This window comes from Acanthaster planci, linkage group LG09, assembly GCF_054643075.1.
Source record: "Acanthaster planci isolate LZ-2023a linkage group LG09, COTS_SCS, whole genome shotgun sequence".
In the NCBI taxonomy this organism is placed as follows: domain Eukaryota; kingdom Metazoa; phylum Echinodermata; class Asteroidea; order Valvatida; family Acanthasteridae; genus Acanthaster; species Acanthaster planci.
In genome coordinates this window covers 2,173,708-2,201,376 of record NC_141785.1, presented here as the reverse complement: position 1 = coordinate 2,201,376, position 27,669 = coordinate 2,173,708, and the positions used below count along the sequence as shown (strand labels likewise).

At 42.1% G+C, this 27,669-nt stretch overlaps 1 protein-coding gene across 1 annotated transcript in view; it reads left to right on the top strand.

Annotated features, from left to right (window-relative positions):
• Positions 1 to 27,669, top strand: part of LOC110987563 (serine/threonine-protein phosphatase PP1-gamma catalytic subunit B) — a 50,796-nt gene that overhangs the window by 3,209 nt on the left and 19,918 nt on the right. The window contains exons 2-5 of the mRNA XM_022250383.2: positions 5,514 to 5,645; positions 12,186 to 12,416; positions 20,286 to 20,390; positions 22,116 to 22,339. Coding sequence (XP_022106075.1) covers positions 5,514 to 5,645; positions 12,186 to 12,416; positions 20,286 to 20,390; positions 22,116 to 22,339 — 692 coding nt within the window. The remainder of the gene's footprint in view (positions 1 to 5,513; positions 5,646 to 12,185; positions 12,417 to 20,285; positions 20,391 to 22,115; positions 22,340 to 27,669) is intronic.

Here is a 27,669-nt window from a genome sequence, read left to right as displayed (position 1 = left end):
ACCTAGCTAAAAGGAATATAGCTGTTAGATGATAAGTACATGGAGGATAAATCCAGAAATTTTATTGAAGATTTACATGTACATGTACATCAATAAAGTGATCGGGTTTGTCCTTGGGTAATGATCTAAAATTAGCTTTAAAATGACATTGTACTTGATTAGGAAGAGACATGCACAGTCTAGTGACATTGCTAGATTGTATGGTGCTCCAAAGCAGACAGACAAATGTGTGAGTTTGAATGTCGTGTTTCTGAATTGCAAATGTTGTGTGTGTGTGTGAGTTCGAACTTTTTGCTTGTGAAGTTGAACATCATGTTTGTGAGTGGTCAGGGCCAATTTCATGTATCCTTAGCATAATTTTTTCCCCTTGATAAAAACAGGATTAGCAACCAAAATGTTCATGTGTTGGATACTGCTTGTGACTGGTGTTCAGCTGATGTTCACTAATCATAAAAATGATATGGATTTATGGCTGGTAACCTGTTTTTCCTGAGCAAGACAATATTGTGCTGAGCAAATTTTTGTGCTTTATTTTTTGGGAGTGAGATTTGGCTACGCAAAAGCTCTGCATTGCAGTCACATGGTTTGTCCACTGTGCGTGAGCATGCTGTGGTTTGTGGCTCTAATTGGGCAGCCATCGCATGGACGAGTACAAGCAGTTGGGCCGGACCATTAGGCCAGACTTAACTTCTGTACGCGTGCCGTGTGCGGCATACACAAAGATCTCCAATGTATTGCTGCAGCCACTGCAAAGAGCCATCAGTTGGCCTGCCGGCGCACTGTCTACAATGGGCCCACAGTTACAATTGGGTCAATTCCTGCAAGTTGGATTTTGTGGTCACAATGTCGTTTACGTGTCTCGATCGATCATCATTGTAGCGCGCTTGCAAGTGTTCCTGTGCGAAAAGACGAAGTGTGCATGTCAGAAATGATTCATAACAAGACCCGCGTTCTGTTTACACTTTCTGGAAGTATTTTGGCGGCAGTTTCTTTCGGATCTGCTACATAAAAACTTTGAGGTAAACGAATCCAGCTACGTGAGCAGTTCGAGTTATGGATATGTTTTGTACATAAAAGCCTATTCTTTTGGCGGGAATTAATTGTTCTTCGAGTTGAGCGGAGTTTCGAGTTACCCGACTTTGAGTTATCGAGATTTTACTGTAGTTCAGATGTGATGAGTGATGCAGATCAGCAACAGCCACCTCAGAAAAGGCCTAGACATGCAGCTGTACATGGCAGGGCTTGTGGTGCTGGATGGAATCAAAATGCTGAAGATTTGCACTGGCAGAAAAAGGATAATGTGCCAAATAATATCCCTTTTTCGGGAAATCCTGGTTGTAAACTTCGACAACAGTACATCACCTTTGTATGTTTTATCCAAGTTTATAACCCCTGATCTGATAATGAATGAATATTGCACAGGAAACAAACTAATATGCCCAGGCCCCTCATCCCCAAATGCTTCCCCCAAAACACATAATTTGCTATGGACACCAATGACATGAGATGAAATTCAAGCTTTTCTGGCATTGACAATTTTGAATAGTATGCAGGGCTCAAAATTAACGGGTGCAGGTAGCTAAAATGACCCATTTGTCTCAGAAGTGCACCCATAAATCATAATGATGGGTGCAGGTTCTTATGCCCTTTTGATTCCATGTACCTAAACATTTTTACCGTTTGTTTCTACTTTTGTAATTAAAAATACCTGAACTTTTTGACTTTACTTCGGATCAGCCTTGTCACAAAACCATAACGTGGTACAATTTTGTTTACGATGTCACCAAGTGCACGCCGCAGTCTCGCATGCGATGCATGCACACATGAACGTGCACACGCACATACCCGCGGCCATTGTCACGATTGTATGGAAACTGGCCCCTCGTGCTTAGACTTCAGTTTCGCTGGTTCCAGTCATAGCTTGAACATGTGGTTTTGAACCATGTTCCAAAATAGCTGGAACCAGCGAAACCAAAGTCTCAGCCTAATCCACTCATTTAAAAAATGCTCTATTGTTGCAGTTAGTTCCCTTTTACGTCTTTGTGCATATGCATGTTATAAAGGCCTAGTGCCCGACTTTTGCAAAGTGTCGCTAAACACATGTTTGAGGTTCCGGTTGGTCGCATACTCACTACTAGTTGTATGTTGCACGCAACCCGCAAAAATAACAACTCAATCAAGGCTTTAATATCTGCCAAAATCTAAGCCGTAAGTTATCAGTGTCATTAATTTAAACTAAAGCAACAGCAAGGACCAGGTTCTTTGCTTTTTTTCTTGAAAAGACACTATGTCTTTAATTTTGTATGGCAGCTACTTGCTCCCGTAAAGTGACAAATTTAGCTGTCTAGGGAGCAAGTACTTGCTCGTGTGATGATTAGCCCAATTTTGAGTCCTGGTATGCAAGTCTGAAATAGACATGTACTGGTCAAGAGACCGAAAATTAGAAACCCTGATATTTCCTGAGATGATGCCGAGAGACCGTTATAGAGACATTTTAGGCAACCTACATTTCAACAGAAATGAAAATGATGATCAGACTGACAGATTGTACAAACTCAGACCAGTGATAAATACACTAAATGAGACCTTTCAGGCTGGTTTCATTCCAACTCAGGATATTTCAATTGACGAGTCACTGATGCAATTAATTTCATGGCAGGATTGGATTCAAGCAGTACAACCCAACAAAGCGTGTCCGCTTCGGAATTAAATTTTAAAAACTCAAGTCACAGTGTGTGGAACCGTGTCCGTGAATAGAATTAGAATGAACATGCCAGCTGATCTAGGAAAGGTGCACCTGAAGAAGGATAAAATTGCTTATTGGTCTGCAGATGGAATGCTGTGCCTTGTTTGGAAAGACAAAAAGGACGTAAAAATGCCAACAACCATCTATAATGCTGAAATGGTAGATATTGGAAAAGTAAATAGGAAAACCAAACAACCAATTATCAAGCCCAAGTGTGTGGTAGATCACAATAAAGGAATGGGAGGTACAGACATCTCTAATCAGTTAGCTTCAATATGCAAGCCAGCTAGAAAGCATGTCAAATGGTATAATTAAGAACGTGTTCTACTATCTTCTGGACTTGGCTATCATCAACAGCTATCTTTTGCACAGGCACCTTGAGGGAAAGATGTCTATCCTTCAATTCAAACAGTTACTTGTTCAGGAAATTTTCGATACAGTCACACTACCAGAGTACAGATCACATGGACGCCCAAGGTCACTTCCTGGTGCAATTTGATTCCAAGAACGCCACTTCCTTGAGCCAATTCCACCTACATGTACTGAGAAAAAAACCAATCCAACCAAGTGGTGTGATGTTTGCAAGAAACATGGAATTCCGGCTGAATCATGATACCAGTGCGACACCTTCGGCAATGCTTTGTGTGTCCATCCATGCTTAACCCTAACTGCCCAAAACCTGCCATACTCCAACAGCAGGTTTTGGCAGGTTTGGTACCGTACCTGAGGAACCTGCTGTTGAATTTTGTGAGACTTGGGATGAAAGGCCCAGGGAGATGGTGTTGGATTCTGTGTGAGTTGGGACACACAGGGTTCATTGTGTGCAGTGTCTGGCTTGCTGTACCAATTGTTGGACTATGCTTGATTTTGTCAGGTTTGGTACTGTTCAATGCAAGTCATCCTATACTGCATAGACCCATCCATACCATATCACTCAAACTCCAACGGGCTCATTCTGTTGGAGTTTATCAGGTTTGGTGCAGTAACCTGCATGTACAGGTACATAGACAAGTACATGAACCTGTTGGATTTTGTGAGGCTCAGTATGCTTTCTAGTGCAGGAGCCTAGGGGGCTAGGGTTAAAGGATTTTCATACTACGAAGGATCTTCGACCTCAACTGATGCCCGCAGTATTCAGGAATAGTTTTGTGGATACATGAACAGTAAGACATGAGTATAACACAAGAGATAGATATAAAGGTTTTTCTTCGATTGTGACATTTTATTAATTTCACTAAGCTTTTTATTTCACAAAATTGTCATAAATTAAAAAAACTAATGCCAGCAGTTGCACTTTGCTCCTTTTTGTTTTTTAATTTAAAAAAGTCCTGTGTGGGATATATTTTGGTGAAAATTAATCCTGCACTGAACTGGTTAAAGTAATTGCAAAATGTTTGCCAGTTGTGCAAATGACTTTTAGTAATTCTAAATTGAAAAGTGGTTGTCTTGTCTCACGGAAAAAAAACCTCTCGTCCAGTTTCACTTAAAAGTCAGTGTGTTAGTGTGCCGCTGTCAGTGCCCTGCTTCACTGACAGCTCTCTGTACAGAAACTTGTCAGTAGCAGTAAATGTTTGGTCATGGTATTCCAAGTGGTTAACCTTTTTTTTTAACAGTATTTTGACAACATGCATGTGTTAGTTATGGGCTTAAAAATTCAATAATCTACATAACCCCAATAATTTGCATTACTTCATTGCTCTTGGAAATTAGGAAAATGTGTTCTGAACTTACAAAATCATATGTCAGATGTAACAGGGACAAGAAAACAAAAATGGACCCTAAATTTCTGGAATTACCAATGTACGTGTATGTGTACATGTGTTTCTATGAATGCACTTGATAATGTATATGAGGGTTCCATTTGACCCAGGTAGCTTGATTAAAGGATACTGTTATGTCATTTAGTCAATCATAAGTGTACCCTTATTAAATTCTATGGTTCTCATTTCTTTTACCACTTGAGATAAGGTTGGTCGGTCAAAAAAAAAATCCCTAAAAAAATTCCATGTTGCTGGTGTATAAATTGTTCTCTCTGCATTTTTGATATACATAAGTATCAAACAAAGATAAATGTATAAAAAAATTTTAAAAACATGTTTTGTGTGTATACTTGCATGCAAATGGAATATACATGTTCTTATTCTTACCGGAAGCCACAAAGCATACTGCGCTGGACTGAAAATCCCCTTGTACGAGTCTTGGTCAAGACAAGTGTAGGGCTATGCACGAACCTCAGTGGGCCACGTAAAGGTGCGGTATACTGAATGTTCACGCAAACGCCGACCGTCGCTGTTGGTCGTTTGCGAAATTGTAAGTTTTCATGGCTTTTGTTTTCAAAGGTCTTGCTGGCCATTTGTCCCCTTCATTTGTGGGGGGTTTAGGTCTTTTTAGCAGGGTTGGCGGGAAAAAACAGTTTTTTTTTCTGTGATCGGGAGCCCAAAATAGGGTCGGTTGGAAATGAGAAGAACCATAGAATATAAAAAGGTGCCCTAATGGCAAGGCATTTGTATTCATTCAACTTGTCTTGTTTTTGTTATTTTCAAAAAATTTTTCCATGCGAGTGAAATAAAGACGTGTCCATGTACTTGAAGGGAGAATGATAACTGTAGTACAAGTATGTTGCAATTAATTTTATTGGACATACAGTACATGTAACAGTGACTCGTCATTTCTGAAAATAACAAGTCTGTTATGTTGAAATGCCCTGGTGAGAACCCAAGTGCCACTGTAAAGTTAATATTTTGAACTTCTTTTAAATTCTTTGCAGTTAGAGGGGCTAGACCTGGAAAGAATGTGCAGTTAACAGAAGCAGAAATCAGAAGTTTGTGTTTGAAATCCAGAGAAATTTTTCTCAGCCAGCCCATCCTTTTGGAGCTAGAGGCACCCTTGAAAATATGTGGTAAGTTGGATATTGGCTTTTATACATTGTGTATCGTTGGCACATTTCTGAGCAACTTGGTATGTCATTTTAATTTTCAATAACCAAAAAATAAAATGAACCCAAATGAATTTTACAGTGCCATTTTAAAACACATTCTTTTAGTGGAATGATGATTTTTTTATACATCATCTTTGCATTTTGGAAGTGTGTTTTGTTCTGTGAAGAGAAATGTGAAAAACATATTTGCTAATAGCAAGGTTTTGAAATATCACAGCGCTATGCATGGTGTGCATAGCGCTGGATACCAACCAAATCTTCTGCTCACGTGCGTTCGTTCATATCCGTGCATGCAATGCGACTACGTACAGCTGTGTGGTGTGAATACAGACCCAAAACAATAATAATCTCCTGGGCAAGCAGAAGTTATGGAAAAGTTTAAAGTGTTAGAAAGAACCAAGAGTTTGAGGGACACAGAAGCAAAGGTAAAAAATAAATGGAACTGGACTTGGCTGTAGGAAAAGAACGACAATGGCGACTTTCTTTCAGAGTACCTTTGGAAACCTGGAAACTTTACCAAGGTGGGCTTGCATCCCTCATGTGGTGCAACAAACAAATCTGTTACGTTTTGGGGGAAAGAAGGCACTGAAGGCTCACGCCAGTATTAAAGGATGTCCACAAGAAAAACAGATTGGCCAGGAAAAATGCTCAGGAGCTTGAGTTGTATTCCAAGCTGTAGCAAGGAGGACTTTGGCAGTTGCAGAGCCAGTAACAAGGTATCGGTGTCTGTTCAACGCTGTACAGTGCTGTGTTTTTTGCAAACAATGTGGTATTGGCTCTTTGTCTTGGCTTGTCAATCCTAATGCCCTCTTCCTATGCATCCTTCCTATTGACAAGCACTTCATGGAACTAGTTTTTTTTAATCCAGCAATGATTATAGGCTAGGTTAAGGCTTCGTCGTACATGTAAGGCTTAATTGCCACAGCTGAGAGTTGTTTATGCCTTTTTTTTGTACATTTTCTCTTGTAAAAACTGAACATACTAAGGTAGCTCATATCAAGAAAATGATCCTGTCAACATGGTGATTGCAGCATCAGCTCCTAAAAAGGCCAAAGTCAGCAAGTAATAGGCATATCCAGTAAGGTTGTTTGATTTAACACAGTATCTCTTTTTTATTTTTCCTGAAGTTTGTTTGTACACTTATTCTATGAAAAATTTCTTACAACAGTCATGGGAGTGACCTAAATATATAAATCCACTGGCTGATCCACTGGTACATTGCGCACTTCTCACAATATGCATCCGCTCGGTACACATGTTACTAAGCCTTTTTTTTTTTTCGCTGCCGTTTGACACGGTTAGTAAAGTTCAGGCTTTTTCTAGCAGACCTTGTTGGCATCTGATTTTTCTTCCTTGTGAAGGCACCAATTTTTTCCATTCTTTCTTGTCTACTGACACAATGGCTGGGCCAAAATTTGGACGTCTGCTTTCCGACACCGAACACGTGGGGAAACAGTACTGGAGTGCTGTAATGCACAGGATTGAATCTAATGTACAGTACAGGTCAGACGAAACAAAAACACATACAGTGTACTTGATACGCTGTTCAATACACGCTTTTGGGGTTTTTTGTGCATTGCTTGTCCATTGCACAATAAGCCTGGCTCTGGACCTCATTATCTTGATGGGGTTGTGACCGCAGACCGTGAAAGGTCACCAGCATCATGTACATGTAGTGAACAAATGCGCATGCAGTGAGGTAGCTCTACCTTTGTGCATTGTGTTTGACCAGGAGTAGTGACAAAGTACAGCTGTTTTCTAGTTATCACAATCTTTATTCAGTCGCTGCAGCCTAACAATCGAACCGAAGCAAAAATCATTGAACATGGCACTTTCAAACCAAACCAAACTGGTCAGTTCGGATGTTCGGTTTTAATATGGCATTGTAGTGCTAGCGCACAGGATGCATGCTAGAAAACTTGATAAAAAAGCAAACACAACGAAAATTGGATAATGAGTTATGCTGCACCAGCGCTTGGCACATGTGCATGTACAGGTACGGTAAATGGACATGTATGTGTACATGTACATGAAACTTACTGTGGCCCCACATCACGCGATGGTTGTAAAAGCATGTGGTGGGAATTCATTAACCCTAACTGCCCAAAACCTGCCATACTCCAACAGCAGGTTTTGGCAGGTTTTGGCAGGTTTGGTACCGTACCGTAGGAACCTGCTGTTGAATTTTGTGAGACTTGGGATGAAAGGCCCAGGGAGATGGTGTTGGATTCTGTGTGAGTTGGGACACACAGGGTTCATTGTGTGCAGTGTCTGACTTGCTGTACCAATTGTTGGACTATGCTTGATTTTGTCAGGTTTGGTACTGTTCAATGCAAGTCATCCTATACTGCATAGACCCATCCATACCATATCACTCAAACTCCAACGGGCTCATTCTGTTGGATTTTATCAGGTTTGGTACAGTGACCTGCATGTACAAGTACATAGACAAGTACATGAACCTGTTGGATTTTGTGAGGTTCAGTATGCTTTCTAGTGCAAGAGCCTAGGGGGTTAGGGTTAATAATCAACCAAGAATATGCAAGGTACGGCGTTTCCGCTGCACATCAATTCTAAATTCTCACTATATCCAATTGTGCTTACGTATATGGGTCATTGCATTAAGCTGGACATAACAAAATGTGACAAAGGAGCTGAAATTTCAAATTCACTGAAGTGTGTCAATTTCCCCCCAAGTTTTGACACATTAACTGAGTTTATCACAACTACATGTAGTAATACTTTTGCAATACCTTAGGCGGACAAAGAAATACTGCGGTATTATGCAACATGTAGCAGGTTGTATATGTAACACGGAAACCACACAGAGTTTCAGCACAAAGGGAAGATTTCTCTGAGTTAAAGTATGTAATGACGATTCATTTGTTATGGTCTAAAGATTGGCAAGTGTAACAAAAATGAAACAATAAAGAAGGGAATGTACCACAAGACAAATGTCAGGGTAGGTACATGAACTCATTTTGGGAGACTATCCAGACCAGGTACCGTGCAGTCGGTCTCAGCATTTTCCTGTATTCAGTCGGCATGGTAGGGTTCGAACAAAGTGTAATCTTTGTGGTCATATACGGTGCATGGATGGCAATACTTGTGTTGATCTTTACCACATTTATTTACTGATTATATTCAAAATACACTGTCAAATTTCACAGAAAACATTGCCAAAAAATTGGCAACTTAATTTACAATTTTCCAGCTGGAATGTTGCCAAAATCTTGTCCCCACATGGGGCTTGAACGGAGAACAATGGCCTACACGCATAAACGCACCACATTGTTTTGGCTAGCACGTTTCCTCACAGCATGGAATCGCTCTACCGTTAATCCTTGAGCGATAAGTGGAACTAGACATATTAGCAACAAGACTATACCATTTTTGACCTGTAGGGGCATTTCCTTTTTTTATGTTTAGATAATAAAACCGTCATGGAAGTATGCAAACTGGAGTGATTGCTTAACTATATTTTCATTTTGAAAATGTGCTCAAAACCTGTTTATGTACGAGTTAAATTGATGGCTCCTCCAAGGGGATTGCGGTACCACCCCTGTTATTACATAATGGTAACCGACTAACAGTCATTGCAATAACAAGATCTGGACGTAACTTGAAATCCGTCTGGAGTTTTTCCCGATCAATTGTAAATTGTAAATAATCCAAATCTATCTAATCTGTCTAATCAATGATAGCAGTCTTTAATGGCCAAATTTTCTTTCGACAAACTTTGGGTGGGTAACTGCATCACGGATGTAATGTGTGGAAACTGTGTTTGGTAAGTGGGTAAATACGTGCCGAACGACATCTGGCACATGATGTTTTGTTTCGCAAATTCTAGAAAGGGCTGTTGAAGTATGGAAAAATCCGTTTCCAACGAGGGGTGCACACTTCTACTTTATGGAACACCAAGGATTGTGGATGCAACAGAATGGCTGCGGAAACCACGGGGGTCATTCTGGCAAGAACAAATTATTTCTTTTGAAATGAAAAACAGCAGCGAATGCCTAATTCAAAAAAAGTGCATCTGGTTTGTAATTTTCAAACCGTGGTGATGTAGCTAACAATTATTTTCCAGGTCCAAAAAATGAACTCCTGAGTCGGACGTAACGTGACTATTTATGTATGGTAACCACATGTTACGTCCATACCCTTGAACAAAACAGGGGTTCACTTATGAAGGAGGGGTAGTTTAGCATAAACTATGCAATGAACTGTGGAGGGTTGATATAGATGCAAACATGTAAAAAATGTGCCAGTGTTTACATTTACTTTCAACCAACACTTTTTGTCTCTTAAATACCCATTTATTTTGTCACACAAAAAAAATGGTTTTACATACATTGTAACTGGAAACCACTCTTTTTGTGCTTTATGCTACAAAAAAGTTTGGTTCAACATTATACCTCTCTATGTTCTTTTTATGAGTAAATTTAACTGGCTGATTATTTGAGAACCCATGTGATTTACTCCGAAGTCTTCAGACTGTAGGCAAATAACCAGGTGTTCCCCAACTTCATGGAATGACCCATATGCATAATTTTTGGGTGGTACATGTATGTGGAATAATTTTGGTATTTTATGAATGAAGGCCATTTTAAGAGCTTTAAAATGATGTACATGTAATTTCTATCTCTGTTGGCGCTTTACTTCAGGAGATATGGCTGTCCAATCAAAGCAGGTCAAGCTGATTAATCAAAAGTTCATTAACCTGTATTTTTCAAAACTAATTGACCGATCAAGGTAAAATTTCTGTTCTGGGGTTTTCACAAGGAATTTAATCAGCACACCTAGTATCATTTCAATTCGTGACAGTCAGGTCCAGCATAAAATCAGGGCTTGCACTTTATTTTTTCTGACAGTAGCCCACCAGGCTAGTAAATTGTGAATTTTACTAGCCAATGAAATGTGTGAAAAAAATAACAATTAAAGCAGGTTTTTGACTTAACAAGGTTGGTCCACCAAGACGTTTCTATCAACCGCTATCACGTTGGGTGATAGCGTTTCGTGGGTAGACTGGTTCCCGTTCCCTACTCACTCACCTGGCATGATTGTCCAATGAGGGGCTTGCGATCAGTGGTACAACGAAGTCACTTACGAACGGCATTGCACCTGTCTGTGGACGCACTGTCGGTTTTTGGTATCTGGTTCCTATTACGAATTGTCTGTTAATTCTATTGGTCATGTATAGAGGTCACTGACTACTGGGGAAACTATCATTGATGCGTTGATGATAGGTACTAGGTACATGTACGTGTAGTCCCAGCACACAATACAGGATTCCAGGTGCGAGTCAGAAGCGATGTTGGGGTTTATTTGATTCCAATAAAATAAAGTTACATTCATGACAGACAAAAGGTAAAGCTTTGAAATCAAGACTTTGTTTTATTTTCTTTAATCACATCAGAAAAACAAGGAATGTGTACTTATTTTAACTTGCCTGCCGGACGACTGAAGGAAGTGTTTTGACTCGCCTGTGACTGTTTTCACTCGCATTATACTCTGAATCATTTGTTTTCCAGAACATGTACTGTAATTTTCAGAATAAAGGCCACATAGAGTGTAAGCCGCACAATGCAAAAAAGCTGCACCACTGTGCTGACGATGTCCAACACGCAATCATTAAGCAGCGCGCAAACGAGAGTAGCTATTAAACCCTAAACTTCTCTAAGTCCTTGAAATAACCATTTCTGGCAGGCTGCATAAGTGCCCTGGCTGGATGGGTCATGACACAGTTTTTCATGTTCTTTTGTTTTTTAACAGTCACCAATTGACTACTTGAATAACAAACAACATGAATTTCACAACGATAAAACAGACAAACATGCACCATTTGTGAGGTGTGAATGGTACTTATGGAACATTTGCAAACTGTCTTTTGAATCCATCTCCTACATGCATGACATGTGAGTAAAGCAAGGTAATAGCAACCAATTAAAACAGGACTGGCTTGTCCCTGGTGGAGCACCGCTCTGCTGCGCTTGCACATGGCTGGCTGACAGCCTGGGCAAGGCTTCAGTGAAGGGCTGCGCTGAGGCACTGCGCTTTGCCTAGTGACCAATTTTATTCATCCAGTGTTGACGCATAAGCTGCAGATACATTTTTCAGTGTGAGAATCAACATATAAGCCACGGCCTATATTCCAAAAATTATGGTACATGTTTTATGAATATTGCAGCTTAACTGTTACAGCTGAAATATTTTCTAAGGGCCACAAACGTGGGGAAGAAATTGTCATATACATGTAAGTTTCAATTTGTGAAATGTTTTCCAAGGGCCAACAAACAGGGGAAGAAACTGTTGTTTCAATTTCTTCTTGCGAAACTTCAATGAAATTTGCTGAGCGCCTACAGTTATTAGAAAACTTTGCATACTCCATGTACGATGGGTATGCATACTTCATGACTACTCTATTTAGTTAGTGTTGTATTATATGTTTCAAAGGAATAATATTCCAATTCAAAACGAATATCTGTCCTCTGTATTTCACAGGTGACATACATGGCCAGTACTATGATCTTTTGCGACTCTTTGAGTACGGCGGGTTTCCACCTGAAGCCAACTACCTCTTTCTCGGAGATTATGTGGACCGTGGTAAACAATCCCTGGAGACCATCTGTTTGCTGCTAGCATACAAAATTAAATATCCAGAGAACTTCTTCCTGTTGCGAGGCAATCATGAATGTGCTAGCATTAACAGAATCTATGGTTTCTATGATGAATGTGAGTAAAATCTTTCTTAATTAGTGCTTACTGATTTGTATACCTGTTTATTTAATTCCTAGTCTGAGCTTTAGTGTCCCAGACCAAGTCCTAGTCGTCACATTTTAATTTTTCTCTCCTCAAGATTAGGCTCATACTTTGAACTGTTTTCCAGGTTCATCATGATGCTCTTAGTTACATTGCTTATGCTTCACCTGCCAAATCAAAGAGGTTTACTGTTTTTTTCTGTGTTACCTTCTGCAGGTAATTATGGTGCCTTGTGGGGTACCAGAACTATGGGAAGTACCCCACAAGGAACATGTACTTGTGGGGTACTAATACGGTACCCAACAATATTTCAAGAAAACTGATATATGGATTTTACTTAAAATTAAGGAACTTTCAAAGTGTATTTATCTGTTACAAATTGAAGTGTTACAAGCTAAAGAAAATGATTCAGAGCCAAATGGAAGCAATTAGAAAACCGTGCTTCACACACTTATTTTTTATTACACAAGAACAAAGGAAATTTCCCACAAGGATTCAAAGGTAAGGGTTTGTGTGTGTTTGTGTGTGCATGTATGTAGGCCTGTGCCAGGTACCTGCCCGTCGATTTCAAAACCCGGTTCCATTTTTCCGGGCCGGGTACCCGTAAAAAAGTAAATAAATTAGGAACAAACATTCATGCACAAAATGTCTGTGAAATTTCTTACTGAAGGACAGACTTCATGGAAAACCACCGTGCCGATGAAAATCCGGTCCCGCGGTCATACATGAAACTTGAATTCGGAGATCGACAGCTAATTTTTTTACCCACTCCGCCCATTGCACCGCAAGTCGTTTTCCTAGTTCCGGAATTTCCTAGTTCACAAGAGCGAAAAAAACACTAAAATTCACGGGCGATAGGTCACTCGCTACGTGTGATTTTAAATATTTCTTTAAATTGAATAGTCATATAAACCATTGCATCTAATGTCCGCTTAATCAAAATGAGTTTTTTAGGGTTTCCGTTTTTGTTAATTTAGCGAAAACTGCAAGCTTTTCCCCACTCTCGGATCGCGCGGCGTTACCACGCAAAGTCGTTGCGAACTCAACTACACGGGCGCAGCAGAAATGTATGTGACGTAATGGGTTCGTCAACTGTGCGGCGCGGGGAGGATAACGTTGATAGCTCACTGTACAGTTTAAAAGTCGAGTCAAACTGTACGCAATTTCTACCTTTTTAATTCATTAGAATTCTTATTTTTCATCTAATTTTCTCAAAATTAAAAGATTCTCTATTAGAAAAGCAACTTTTTACAATGGTTTTGGCTGAAAATGGATTTTTCGTGTGGTTACTTAATATTTGTGAAGACGTTTTTGTCTCGATCCTAAACCGATCCAGAACTAGGAAGGTGTCATTACTTTCGTCGATCGATCCTGTGAATCCAAATATAAAAGCTTAGATTTCGAGAAAAAAAAATTCAATATCTCCAAAACACAAAGTTGACTTCTGACCATATTTCACTCGAATTTGAGGATTTTTTAGCTGCAGTCTTACTGAATAATTTTCGCGATCCGGAACTAGGAAAATGACTGTACCAAACCTATATGAACAAGAGACCGAAGGAGTTTTGTCTTATGAGGGGGGAGCGCTGTTGATGTACACTTGCATGACTGTATTTGTAACTATCAAACCCTGTCGGCCTAAATGACTTTTGTGCAGAATAAGTAGTGCTTACTGTTTGAATTAAGAGTATTTTTGTCAAATAAAACAATATGAATGAAAATTACTTTGTCGGGATTGACGACGAAGCGAGAGCGGATTGTGTAATATTCCTGCGGTACTGGGACTCCACACGGCGTGCGGTAAGTAGCGATCACGCACAAATTGTGCGGTTGATCGGCCTCTTTTATAATCAAAGCACTAAATGTGCGCTACAAACCCAAAGAGTCAGAGAACCAGTTTAGTTAAGTTTTATACCAAGAAATATTCCGTTTCAAAATTATTTTTAAATTAAAGCAACTTGAATTTCCTCAGTGATTCAGCGGAACTGTGGATGAGGAATTGACCAAAAAAGCAGGAATGATTTTTTCTGTATGTACTAAAGCATTTCAAATCCAAGTATTTTTTCATTCGAAAAAAAAGGAAATGTTGACAGGTGCAAGTCATAATACAGTCGGCCAATCAAATATCACTTGTCGAAGTACTTATGCATTAAAATCTCGACAATCTGAACCTCAGGGGAATGGAGTTATCCTGAAAAAGTATTTATAAAACTAAACCACTTCATCGTGGTACGTACCTTCGTGTGGCAAAACTTTCGTATCGCTTAGTCATTTAACAACGTGGAGCGCTGCTATTTTTTTCACTTGGGCTTCCTTATGTGTGGTCACATGACCTTTCTTTTTACGGTCACATGGCTGCTGCAGTGTCAGCGATTGGACTGCCTGAAGGGGACTACAATTGGGCCCGCGTTGCAATCAGGTTAGTTTCAGCGTCTTGAAAGCCAGGATTACACAGTTGCAGCTATGTTGATTTATGCAACGTGCTGGTCCTCGTCAGAAAAGAAATGAACTTGCGATGACTCCTAACCCTTTATAGACTTCCGATACTTTCAACGTGTTTGAAGCATTTTGGTAGTGGTTTTTTGAATCAGAAACTTCAAAATAAGTGGATGTAATGGTGTGGGCATCGTTCGAGTTACGGTGGTATTTTTGTACATAAAACTTTGAGCCTCTTAACCCGTGACGTACATAGCACTGATCTGGTCCGCACGTGACACGACCAGCGCTCACCATTCGTGCACGCCACATGCGTTCCGCGTGTCCGTGGTCATGCAGCATCCGGGACATTTCCTTTGAGCGTTTGCAGGTGCGTATATCATGTACGTGGTTTGCAGCTCTGTTCTTTTTTCTGACGTTTCCCGTGAAGATTTGTTTTTCTGTTTCATACACCCACACAAAATTTGAAAACTGAAGATAACAATTTCGTTTGATAAAAAGGTAGGAGAGATTATCTCCAACGTTTAGAACAATGTTCTGCTTGCTTCCTAGGTACCAAAAAGAACCGTGTTTCGGGCACATGATCCACCGGGTTGCGCGCAATGCCATTATCAGGCGATCTCTTTTCCGGGTACCCGGGTACCCGATGTTAACAAAAAACGGGTACCCGGTTCTAAAAATACCCGCAAATGCACACCCCTACATGCATGGAGGGAGGACACAGAAGTTAGAACTGCTTAGGCTATAACACCTGGCAAATTACTGCTTTCTGGCATGGCCAGGATGTCCATACATTGTAGCTAGAGCACTTGTTACGAACCGTCTGTTTCACAACCGTGAGACCCCTTTGTACCCTATGATCGCCACTGCAATTTTTCGCTGGTAATGTGGATCCTTGAAACTTTACGTACTGATGGATGGGAAATCGAATATTCATGTCTTCGTTGGAATGATCTCATAACATAAAATTTTATGCTTGCACAGTTGCCTGTGTTAGGCCGTGTGTGCTAAATGTTCATGTGCAGTTATTGCCCTTCCGGAACAATTTCTTCTGGAATTATTTTGGGAATAAAATAGCCAAGATATTTACAAGGTCTCCTGCATTCACATAGCCCAGCCCAGCCTATATGGAAAATTCCCATGTGCCTATTATAATTTGCTGAAAAGACTTGATTATGCGTACTGCCCCTTGACCCTCCATAGTGCACTGCGGCTCCACCGTCATGTTCGTCCTTTTCTTAGCGCTTATTGTTTACGGACTTATCTTAATGGCATTTTCGGAGTTTCGAAACGAATAAAGAGTGATTTCTTATCTATCGGTAAGAGTGCTTATTTTCGTATTTGTATTTTTGTTGTTCTTTTCCGCCCCCTTTTTCTGTGCATCATTCACAGGTTTGGGTGTGACCTACCGTTGTATTGTGCTGTGTATGGCCGTTGAACAGGGCTGAGGGGTAGCCCTTGGTTGTCAGTGTCGTGTGTGCGTTCGAACAATAACGGTTCACTGTGTTCTACTGTATGGGTCTGGCCGTGAAGCGGGGGCCTCACGGGCTGTCCCACTCCCCCGTGGTGAGGTTTGCATTGTTCAAAACTAACGGCCGTGTCAGGGAAAGACCCAGTGGAGTGGCTAGACCAGGGTTGAGTGTGCAGTGCCGCAACACTACCCCGGACCTTTATCTACATTGATCAGGTTGAGCGTACTTTGCCGCAACACCACCCTTGATCACTGAGGTCTTCTGCTTGGATTGATCAGGTTGGGCGTACTGTACCACAACACTACCCTTGATCTCTGACGACCACTCTGCATATTTACGGACCAGGGTGAGCGTGCTATGCTGCAACACTACCCTTGATCACAGTTGGCCAGAGCACAACGATCTGTTCGTCTTTCCCTATGCTGCAGGTGCCAAGTGTGGCTACCTACCACATACCCATGTGACCCTGCCCACGGATGGCCCAACGGGGCTTGCTGGGCGATGGTCGCCGTCTGCCCTGGGTCTCTCACCAGTTTCGGCTCGCCGTGCTTCGTCCACCGGGAAGTCGGGGCAGGCAACCCCTCAAGTGGGCAACAGGCTCCACATTGGGTTCACCACGCTCCACTGCGTCCACCACGGGCGAGTCTACGGCATAGCACGATGCCCAGCCTCATGTTAGGTCGGACGATGCTACCCCTTTTAGACTGCGGGGCTTTCATCCGCTGCACCCCATCCGTAGCACTAGTATGACCTCCGGTCTACCAATGGACTCTGGCCATGAGGCCACCGATCGTGACCCGGGGTGCTAACCCCAGGATATGACCTACCATTCTGGGGATTCTCACCCGGTTGCAGCTTCAACCATCCCAGCCTTTGGCTCCTCTGCTCTGGTGAAGGCTGAGAAATGCAAGGCCAAGGCCGCTTCCTCGGCTTCTTCCTCGTCAAAGGCCAAGAAGAAGCACCGCTCCGATCGGGATCTGCCCCCGTGGATGGCTACTCTCTAGTCCCTCTCAGAGGCCTTCAAGTCCCTCACCCAAAAGATAGATTCCAAGCGTCAGCCAGCGGCAACGGCACCCAATCCGGATTCCCTCCCAGCCATCTGTCCTCCCTCACAGCAGGCATTTTCAGAGGTTGAACTGGTCTCTGTTGTCCAACCAGACCTGTCCCCCTGCACGATGTGGCTCTGAATCATGTCCCAGATTGTTGTGACTCTGTCCGTTCGGACCAAGGTTCAGATTTTCCCGCCTCAGGCCTTCAACTGCTCTCTTCCGAGGATGAGGACATTGACTCTATTGCAGGCCTGATTCAACCCGAGGGCCATCTCCTCCTTGCTGAGGGCGTCATGATCCACATTCTCGAGCTCCTGTCGCCAGATCCTGCGCCTGCAAAGCAAGGATGCACTTCCTTTCAGCGTCACCCCTCCTACCTCAAGTCGGTTGAGCCTGTCTTCCCAGAGATCCCCCTGGATTGCTCCTGCGTGGAAATGATGAATGCTCTTGCAAAGTCTAACTGCTGGCATGCAAGCCCCTCACAGGGCTCTGTCTTACTACCGCTTTCCCTGGAAGGATGTCCCTCACTTCCTGTCAATCCCAGACAACCCCGACGCCGCCAGGGACAAGATTTCGTCTGATTCCGACAAGCCTGCCACCTTCTGGGATAATGACAAGGTCAACTTTGACTCATTCCTCCGTCGCTTGGACTCTGCTTTTCACTTTGGCCTCCAATGCTCGGTCTTCCTCCTCTCTCTCGGCATATATTGCCTGGGCCTGTGAGGAGGACTCCCCTGTCTCACCTGACTTAGCGGCCCTTGCCCTGCGAAGGCTTGACGAGGTACATAACTCTGTCTTTGAGCAGTTCACCCTTATGCGGTGGACACCATGCACATTCCCTATGAGTCGGTCAAGAGCAAACTATTGGATCTACCGCTCCTCAGGGACGACTTCTTTGCCAGGAAATTCTCAAATGCCCTCGAGTCGGAGGTGAAGCATACAGAGACTGTCAAGAAAATTTTGTTCTTTGAACCCGCAGCTCCTCCTCTGTCCCCGTCTTCAGGCTGTTCCTTCAGTCAACTCAGTCCTCCGGCTCCCGTCGAGCTCCACCCGCGGCTGCTTCCAGAAGGTTTTAGCCATGAGCAGCTGGCCGCAGCTCTACACTCTACGCCCCGCATCCCCTCGGGGTGGGGGGACTACTTGCCTTTGCCTGTGGCGGCCGCTGATCCTGAACCTGTCAGTGGCCGTCTGGTCAACTCCATCGGGTTCTGGTGGGAAATCACTGCGGACAGCTGGGTCCTTGCCACCATCGCCCACCATTACACTTTCGAATTCATGAGCTCCCCACCACCCGGGATGGTTTTCCATTGTAGTCCCTCTCCATACGACAAGTCCAAGCGCCTGGCTCTGATGGAGGAAATTTCAAGTTTACTACGCAAACAAACCATCGTGCCAGGACATCCAAGTCAGTTGTCCACTGGCCTCTTCTCATCCTTCCTGACACCCAAGGAAGAACTGGAAAAATGGTGACCAATAATCAACCTGAAACCCTCAACAAATTCATCAGGCCGAAGCGGTTTCGGATGGAGACTCTGAACATAGTCTTGTGCTCCCTGCTTGTCCCATGCTGGGCTGCCTCCATAGATCTGCGGGATGCATATCTTCCAATACACAAGCAGGACCACAAGTTCCTTTGCTTTGGATATTTCAGCCAAACCTATGAGTTCCAGGCTCTCCCCTGGGTCTCTCCACTTCACCAAGGGTCTTCACCCGGGTCACCAAGACACTCGCTACTCATCTGCGACAACGCAATGTCTTCATTTTTCAATGCCTTGACGACTGGTTAATCATTGGCTGTTCTTCCGATGAGGCTAAGGCCTGCACTTCTCTCACCTTTGACATCACGAAACATCTGCTTGTGTGAGCTTGTTTCTGAATTTCATGTGTATGATTCACATTTGTCACAGATGTGGTGATAAAATTTGTCAAGTTCTTCAAGTGAAAGTAACGGTGGATACGATCCTTATGAAAGCAAGGGTGATGAGCGCATTGATGTCAAAGATGATGGCGCAGGACTTGCTGTTTAGGTTTATGGCGGTGAGCCATATTGATATGAACAAGGTTCAATTTTTTCTTGGGGAAACCTGAAGAACACCATGTCTAGGTTTTGTGGGCATTTCTGTCACAACCACCAAGTATGCAAGACCTTGGCATGTTTTTTACTGGTACTTCATGAATAAAATGTAACAAATAGACCAATGAATTTAAAGAATAAAAAAATTAACGAAAAGGACAGGGACATAATTTCTCAGCATGCCTTTGCCATGCCACATGTACCATATACAGCCTTTACTAGTTTACTACGTGTACATGTGTACAGGCACTGCACATAAATGCCATGTATGTTTACTCCTAGTATTTCCCAACATTTCAAGGACTTGCATGTCATTAATACATGATGAGCACTTCTGAAATCATTGAAAAGACTTCCGGGGCAGCCCATTTTTTTATGTTTTCCTGCTATAAATGAGAAATCTGTGCCATTTTTTCATATTTATTTCATAAGCTGTTCTTGTCACCAGAAGTAAACAGATATAATTGGGGAAAGGAGGGTTCCTTTTAATGTCTCTGTAAAGTGTTCTCCATCAACCTCTTCCTTCGCCGCTGGGGGTGCCTCAACACAGAATGGGTACAATTTAATCTCTCTACCACTGTCTATGCTAAGTTGACCACTTTCAAAGACATGCATATAATACAGTTTCCCGCACATATCCAGTCCTTTTTCTGTGCTCTGTCATCAAAGGAAAATTGGCAATTTCCAAGGTACAGCACAGTGTTGTTAACTGACATGTTTCCAGTTGTGTGCACTTGTTTTTTCCCAGTAAGATTTCAGGCTGATACTGTACTTGTGTCTTAAGAATAATGCAACATTTCCTTTTTGACAGGCAAAAGGAGGTATAACATTAAGCTCTGGAAGACCTTCACAGATTGCTTTAACTGCTTACCTATAGCAGCCATCATTGATGAGAAGATATTCTGTTGTCATGGTGGTAAGTTCCATGTAGAATCCTCTAAAGTCTTCTGCTGCAATTCAGCATTCACATGTCAACATGCAAGATTTGGGTTCTGCTTGGACAGTTTTACTGAAACGGTTGGTCTAGGTTTAGCAGCATTTTAAAGAATCAAATACATGCTGATGAACAGTATTAAACTGGTCCGACTTGACTCTATTTCGAAGTGTTAACCTCTATGGGCTTTTGAACTGCGTACTGTGCATACAGTACATACTGCTTTGTGGTATGCTACTGGGGTAGCTGTCAGCTGCTGATGAAAATAAGGATTTTGATTTCAAAAGCTTAGATATGTTACACCAATATGATAGTTTCAAACTAAATGACCAAATGCTCACTTTCGTCTGTTGTATTTTCACATCTCTTACAGTTTTTCAACTGAATCCATGAAGATTCTGCATAATTCAATGGTCCATTAGTGATGATGGTCAAACAATATTTAGCTGAATAGGAAATTTCAGAGAATCAGGATACACACCATGTGTATTTCTTTACCAACCCACCCAGGAAACAAAAGAGTGCATTTTACTAACCTGCATCAGTTATTTCAAACAAAGAGTGAAAGGCGAGTGCTGAGGTTGAGGCAGAGAGGCATTTTGACAGGGACTCCCGACTTACAGTTGTTGCAAGGATTTTGGCTTTTTAAGATTTTGGGAAAACCTCTGGCCTTCGGCATTTGTGGGCGGAAACAACAACATCTTTAACACAAGTATATACCTACATGTAAAATGTTTCAAAAATACAACACTTTCCAATCTTGACGTGCTGTAATTTGCATGAAACAATGATTTAGGGCACTATAAAAGCAGTGTACTTATATATAATACACAAGCATGTAAAATCCATTCTGTGAGGAGTTGACTTTGTTCATGCAACTTGTGTTCAGTTTAGATAGCCAAAGTAAGGAACCAATATTCTTGTGCATCAAAACTTGGGGAATATATATCCTTCCCCATCCCCTGGGATCTGTGACCGTGCATGATGGTACATGTATAACAATGCGCAGCATTGTCTCTTGTGTCACAGTTGGACATTGCATTATGTTTGGACTTCTAAATGTAAGCCTTTGCTAGAGTAAACAGTAAGCCATCGCCAGCCTAGCCACACAAAAAAACAACCAAGTGGTCAGAGTTTTGCAAGCAAAATTAAAGCCAAAGTCTTTCAACAGTTCGATTTAGTTATTGGGTGGATTATGAAACCTCCAACTCCATGTAATACTGTTTTAGAAAAGTAATTAAATAGTTGACATTTATGCCAAATTTTTTTTAAAGTGTTTTTTAAAAAAAGGACTAAATTGAAATCTTTTTGCCTCCAACCCGAAGAAAGTTAGTTAAATTTTTTTAAAACTATTTTCTATCCCCCCTTCCCGCTAAATTGCATGTGATGATGTTCATAATCCAATAAACTAACAAATTGCTAGCCTCAAAAAAAGGGGGGCAGGATATTTAGGTGTTTTTAGCCATTGGTGTTCATGTTGTGCAGGCGTTTTATCCAGTGCACATGTATTTTACCTGTATTTTACCTAGTCCTTTATGCCAACTTAACCAATTTTTTGCTGACTTAAGATGCAAATTGCTAAGTACAACTTTCCAGCCCTGGTTTGAAAACCCACTGACAGATGGAATTGGTACATTCTACTTTGCTTTTTCTGGAATAAACAAGTTGTGCTCAATCCTGTTATTGCTATTTTTTAATCAAACATAGGCTTGTCACCAGACCTACAGGCAATGGAACAAATACGACGCATCATGCGACCAACAGATGTCCCAGATCAGGGCCTTCTGTGTGATCTACTTTGGTCAGATCCTGATAAAGAGACAAGTGGCTGGGGAGAAAATGACCGGGGAGTGTCTTTCACATTTGGGCCTGAAATAGTCTCAAAATTCCTCAGTAGACATGATCTGGATCTCATTTGCCGAGCACATCAAGTAAGTTGCCAATCAATTTTTTATTTGTTAAGTTTTCCACTATGCAAACAGCAATGAAGTACGTGAAACTATAGAGATAAAACTGCAGTTGACTCTCATTATTACAAACTCAGCTACAGCAAAATTGTGGTTATAACAAACACGTCTCCGGTCTTAGCGAAAAGATGCACATTCCCACAGGGAGAAAATCTGTTACAGTGAAATTGCATCGTGCAAATTCCAATGAAATGTTTTTATGACTGTTGCTTAAAAGGATTCCTTTTCAACCCTTTATAATAAGAGTTTACACATCCTGGATCATGTAATTGCAGTTGTTTAATCTTGGCCTGATGTAGAATCTCTTCGTTTGAAGGTGCTTATTGTTGGATTGTGCATGGTTGGAACAGTCCACTCTGGTTACCAACTATAGCCAGTCATCAAATGCACTGCGTTAGTGATGCATTTCACCAGTCTTCCATACCACATTTATATTGCCACAGTGCAATTATACAAAAGAAACAATGATTGATTTACAAGGGCTTTTACCAGTTTTAAGCTTTTGAAAATATTAGGCCATTAACCCAAAACCCCCAATAAATAACTGAATCCTTTGCCCTTTCACCCATTCAGATAACTTTACAAAGAAGAACAAAGAAAAATTGTTATATATGCCCAAACCATAATCCTGTTCCGTAAAAAATTAAATATACAATGAAATGAAACAGGTGCTAAATTATCTTTGATATTCTTGTCAACTGAAAAAATACATTCATCCCCTCTTCTAGCTCTGAAAAATGATTTAAACCATAACTAAACACAATCCATGTATATATAGGATTTGCAAGATCTCAAAAATGGGACTGTCAAATTACCTGGAAATATCTTACTGTAAAGTAAGTACATAATAATGTCGGACAATATGAAATCTTACCGCCAGGAATGCTGTCATTTTCGAGAAAAGAGAAATTTTAATTTCTTAATTTTTTAAATTTTAATTCTTTAACTTGACCTTTACAAAGTGCATATGCACAAAGACATAAAAGGGAACTAACTGCAGCAATCGAGCGTTTTTGAAACGAGCTGATTAGGCTAAGACTTTGGCTTTGCTGGTTCCAGCTATTTTGGAGCATGGTTCAAAACCATGTTCAAGCTGTGACTGGAACCAGCAAAACTGGAGTCTAAGCCGAATTCACTCGTTTGGCTTGAATTTACGCACGAGGGGCCAGTTTCCATACAATTGTGACACTGGCCATGGGTACATCGTAAGCAAATTGCTGATGTGAAGTGAAGTAAAAAAGTTCAGGTACTTTTCATGACAAAAGTAGAAACAAATGGTGAAAATGTTCAGGTACACGGAATCAAACGGGCGTAAGTACTTGCGCCTGTCATTATGATTTACGGGCGCATTTCTGAGACAAAAGGGTGCGTTTTAGCTACCTGCGCTCGTTAATTTCAAGCCCCGAGACACTGTCATCTTCTTGCCTGAGAAATTTGTTTGATTTAAGCTGCATATGCTGTTGAACTCACGCTTTTTCACCTAAAAATAATTATTGTAGTGGCCTAAAACCCCACTGCACATGCTTTTTAGTGGTTTATATTAAATGTGGACGACGTTTCAACAATCTGTTTCTATTTGTTCACACATCCTCACTTTTGTGGAAGTTTGTAACACATATTGCAGCAATGCGCGTGCTGCTTGACACCCTGGGAACAAACTGCACTTGTGTACGATCTGGTCGCCGGCTTTTTACAACGGCTACTGTACAAGAACCTGTAAGAAGAATCCCGTTTTCAGATGTGATCTCATTCATTATCAGTGGCAAGTATTACATGGGCACAAGTGAAATTGTCAGTCGAGGGGGTTGTGGGTTGAGGGGGTGGGGGGGTTCTAGAACAACCATTAACTGGCACCATTACCTCGGGGAAATACACATTTCATTACATGACAGTCGGTTGGCTGTCAGTTTTTGGTTAAAAGAAAGCTCCTCCCAGAATTTCTTTGAAAATGTGTCATCATCAATGTTGTTGATCTTTTATGTCCAAATTAAAAGTTTACATTTTGAAAATAGTTTGTAGTACATGTATCTCCTGCTCACAGGGTACTGATCACATTTCATTGGAATTTGGGGACTATTTGAGCTAAAGGAATACTGAATAATTTTCTCATGTAGATCTAGGAATATGACTGAACTCGTACCATGAAATTTAATCTGAAATTTCGATCCGCGAAAACTTCAAAGTCACAGTTAACATTTTTCCCACCATCCCCTGCTTGGAACTCGCTGCCACGGGACTCGCTTTGTGGCCAAAATTGACTATGGACATCAGCGTGCCGTGGTAAGCCTTGTGTGTGGGAGGAATTTCTCTCTTCATCATGTTCATGCTGCTCGTTAACATAACAATCGGGAACACACAATCGGATCGTAAATGAGCTGAAGACTGGTCTTGGCACTGCACGGTACTGCTAATGGAGGGGGGGACAGGTGATGGAAATGGACCTTGCAGCCTGGGTGGGCATCAAGTGCACCGCCTTCATCCTTTTCAACACCGTTATATATAACCGTTCCCATGCTTGCGAGGAGGGTTCAGACATCTTCCCTCACTTCACTATTATAGCCTTAACAAATCTTTGATTGTGAGCTTCAAGCAATTTACTTGTTTTTCTGCTCACTGCCTCAACTGCCAGTAGAGCCAGTGTTACCAACACTGAATAGCATGTGATAAAATCAACACAAGATAGAACTCCCCATGTTCGGTAAAGATGTCTTTGCTGGGCAGTTCCTTGAACTTTTAGAATCTGAAGCCAAATCGATTGCCACAACCTAGAAAATTTCCTTCTGTCAACTGCCCAAGCCCGACCCTGAGCTAAGGCACATCGTCGGACCAGAGCTGAGATGGCCTAAATGTATGTAAACCTCCTCCATCCGACAACATTGGCAGGTTTCTTGTCAGTCTTTCAGAGAACCTCTGGCCAGCTCTTGGCAGGCTCAACCACATCCACCCCACTCTTCCTCTGGCCCTAATCAGCCCCAACGGGGCATTACCCAACAGAACCCACCCCGCCTTCCAGGCATGCAACTTTTCCTGGGTTCAGCCGATTTCCTCATTTTTCTCTTCACACTCATGCCATTGAAAATGAAAAGCATTTTACTAAGTCTTGGATTGGATCTTCGCTTTTTGTTAAAGTCCAAGTTGCATGCCTGGTCTTAGTGGAGTGGCACAGATGACTATTCAAGCTCATACGTGCCTCCAATTTTAAGCCTGTCGTTGGCCACCTTCAAAGTTTCGTTTGGCTCTGGAGAGACATAACTTCAGACGGAGGCGTGCTTGCCACACTCGCTCAAGGCTACAGACTGGAATTCACAAGTTCTCCTTAGTCCAATGAGCTACTCAGACAGACTCCTGTCCCGTCCTTCCGCATCACACAACGGACCCTGGAGTCAGAGAAAGAGGACCTGTTGCAAAAGAAAGCCATCCTTCTGGTCCCACATCATTGCAGGGGTGTGGGGTTCATGTCCACTTTCTTCCTCACCCCAAAGAAAGAACCAGGGAAAGGAGGCCCAATCGACAATCCCAAGCCTCTGAACAAATGTATTTGGCTGAAGAGATTCTGCATGGAGACACTTCATACCTTAAGGTAGTCTCTTTCTATTCCCACATGGGCATCCTCTATTGACTTGAAGGACACTTACCTCCATATACTTATCCACTGGGACAATTGTGAGGTCCTGTGTTTCATGAACAAAATACCACCCTACCTTTCAGTCTTACCGCTTTGCTAAGAGTGTTTACCTGGGAGCCTTTCTCTGCCGTTACGACATCCTAATCTTCCGATATCTCGATGATTGGTTAATTGTCCACCGTTCCAAAGATGAGACTACTATTACCACCAAGGCCACCTATGACCTTATGTCTTGCCTGGGGTTTCTGATCAACCACAACAAATTGAGACCTTCCTTCCCAAGAGCCAACTTACCTCGGAGCAGTTTGGTTTTTTGCAATGTTACCACGATGCCTACAGAAGATCAGGTCACCAACTTTCTTCAGTGTGTCGATGTGTTAACAAATCAATATGGCTCCACCTTCTGGGACTAATGGCCAGCCTTATAGACCTTGTCCCCTCGTGTAGCTTTTGAATGAGCCCCTCCAGCACCCGCCACACTTCAGACCCAGCAGGATCTGATCAATCTGTGAATCCCAATTTGCCTCTGGTTCATCAACATCTTAAATAGTGGCGAGCGAGATACAACCTCCCCAGGGGCCTTCTTTTACCGAACTGAGTCATAAAGCAGTGCTTCAAACCTCAGTTGTGAAGCCTCACTGCCCCCTCTTCAAACATTGGGCACATAAGGCCCATATCTACAAGGATTTCACATCAACTTACTGGAACTCCAGGTGATATTTGAAGTGCTCATCCACTTTCAACTCTCCATACATGGCAAAAGAGTACACCTGACCTGCTGGACATTGTCCAACAATCATTTTGAGGAGCAGGCCTTTCTCAAGAAGCTGTCACCATAACCGCTATGGGCCAATGACTGTTGACACAGAAAATCTATGACAACCAACCATGGCATTTCAATTCCTGGTGCAGAGAGCAGGCTGTGGATCAAACTGAAGCACCTCTACCAGTCAGAGCTGACTTATGCACCTCTTTAACTATGGTCTGCTAGTGGTGACAATCCAAAACTACCCCTCAGCCATTGCGGCGATTCAGTGCTTCCCTAAAGGGTCGGCCTTTTCAGGCAACTCGACTCTGGGACACCTACTCAGAGGAATGTTTATTCTTAGGAGAAAGAGTCGGGGTGTGCATTTACGGGTATTTTTGGAACCGGGTGCCCGTTTTATTTCATTACCAGGTACCCGGGTACCCTTAAAATATAAAGATCACTTAACAAATGGCATTGCGTGTGCTGCGTGCCATCCCGCCAGACCATGTGCCAGAAACAAGGCTCTTTTTGTACATAGGAAGCAGCACATCGTTTTAAACGTTGGAGGTGAATCTCCCCACATTTTTATTAAACGAATTGTTACGTTCAAAGTTCCAAAGTTATTCAGATAGTGTATGAAACCCCAAACAATGTTTGACAGGGAGCATAAAAACTGAGAAGAGGAAGACGATCTGTAAACAACCAACGCACCAGCTACTGGCCGATGTACACAAGAAAATGTCCCGGATGTTACACAGCCACAAACATGACTGTACGCGGAATGCATGCATGTGCATAAATAGTGAGCGCTGATCGTGTCACATGCATCCAAACCAGTGCTACGTCATGGGTGTATTGAATTATGGTTGGCTGCACGGAGCCATATGGCAAGGCAACTGTTTGCGTTTAGCCGAACACTGC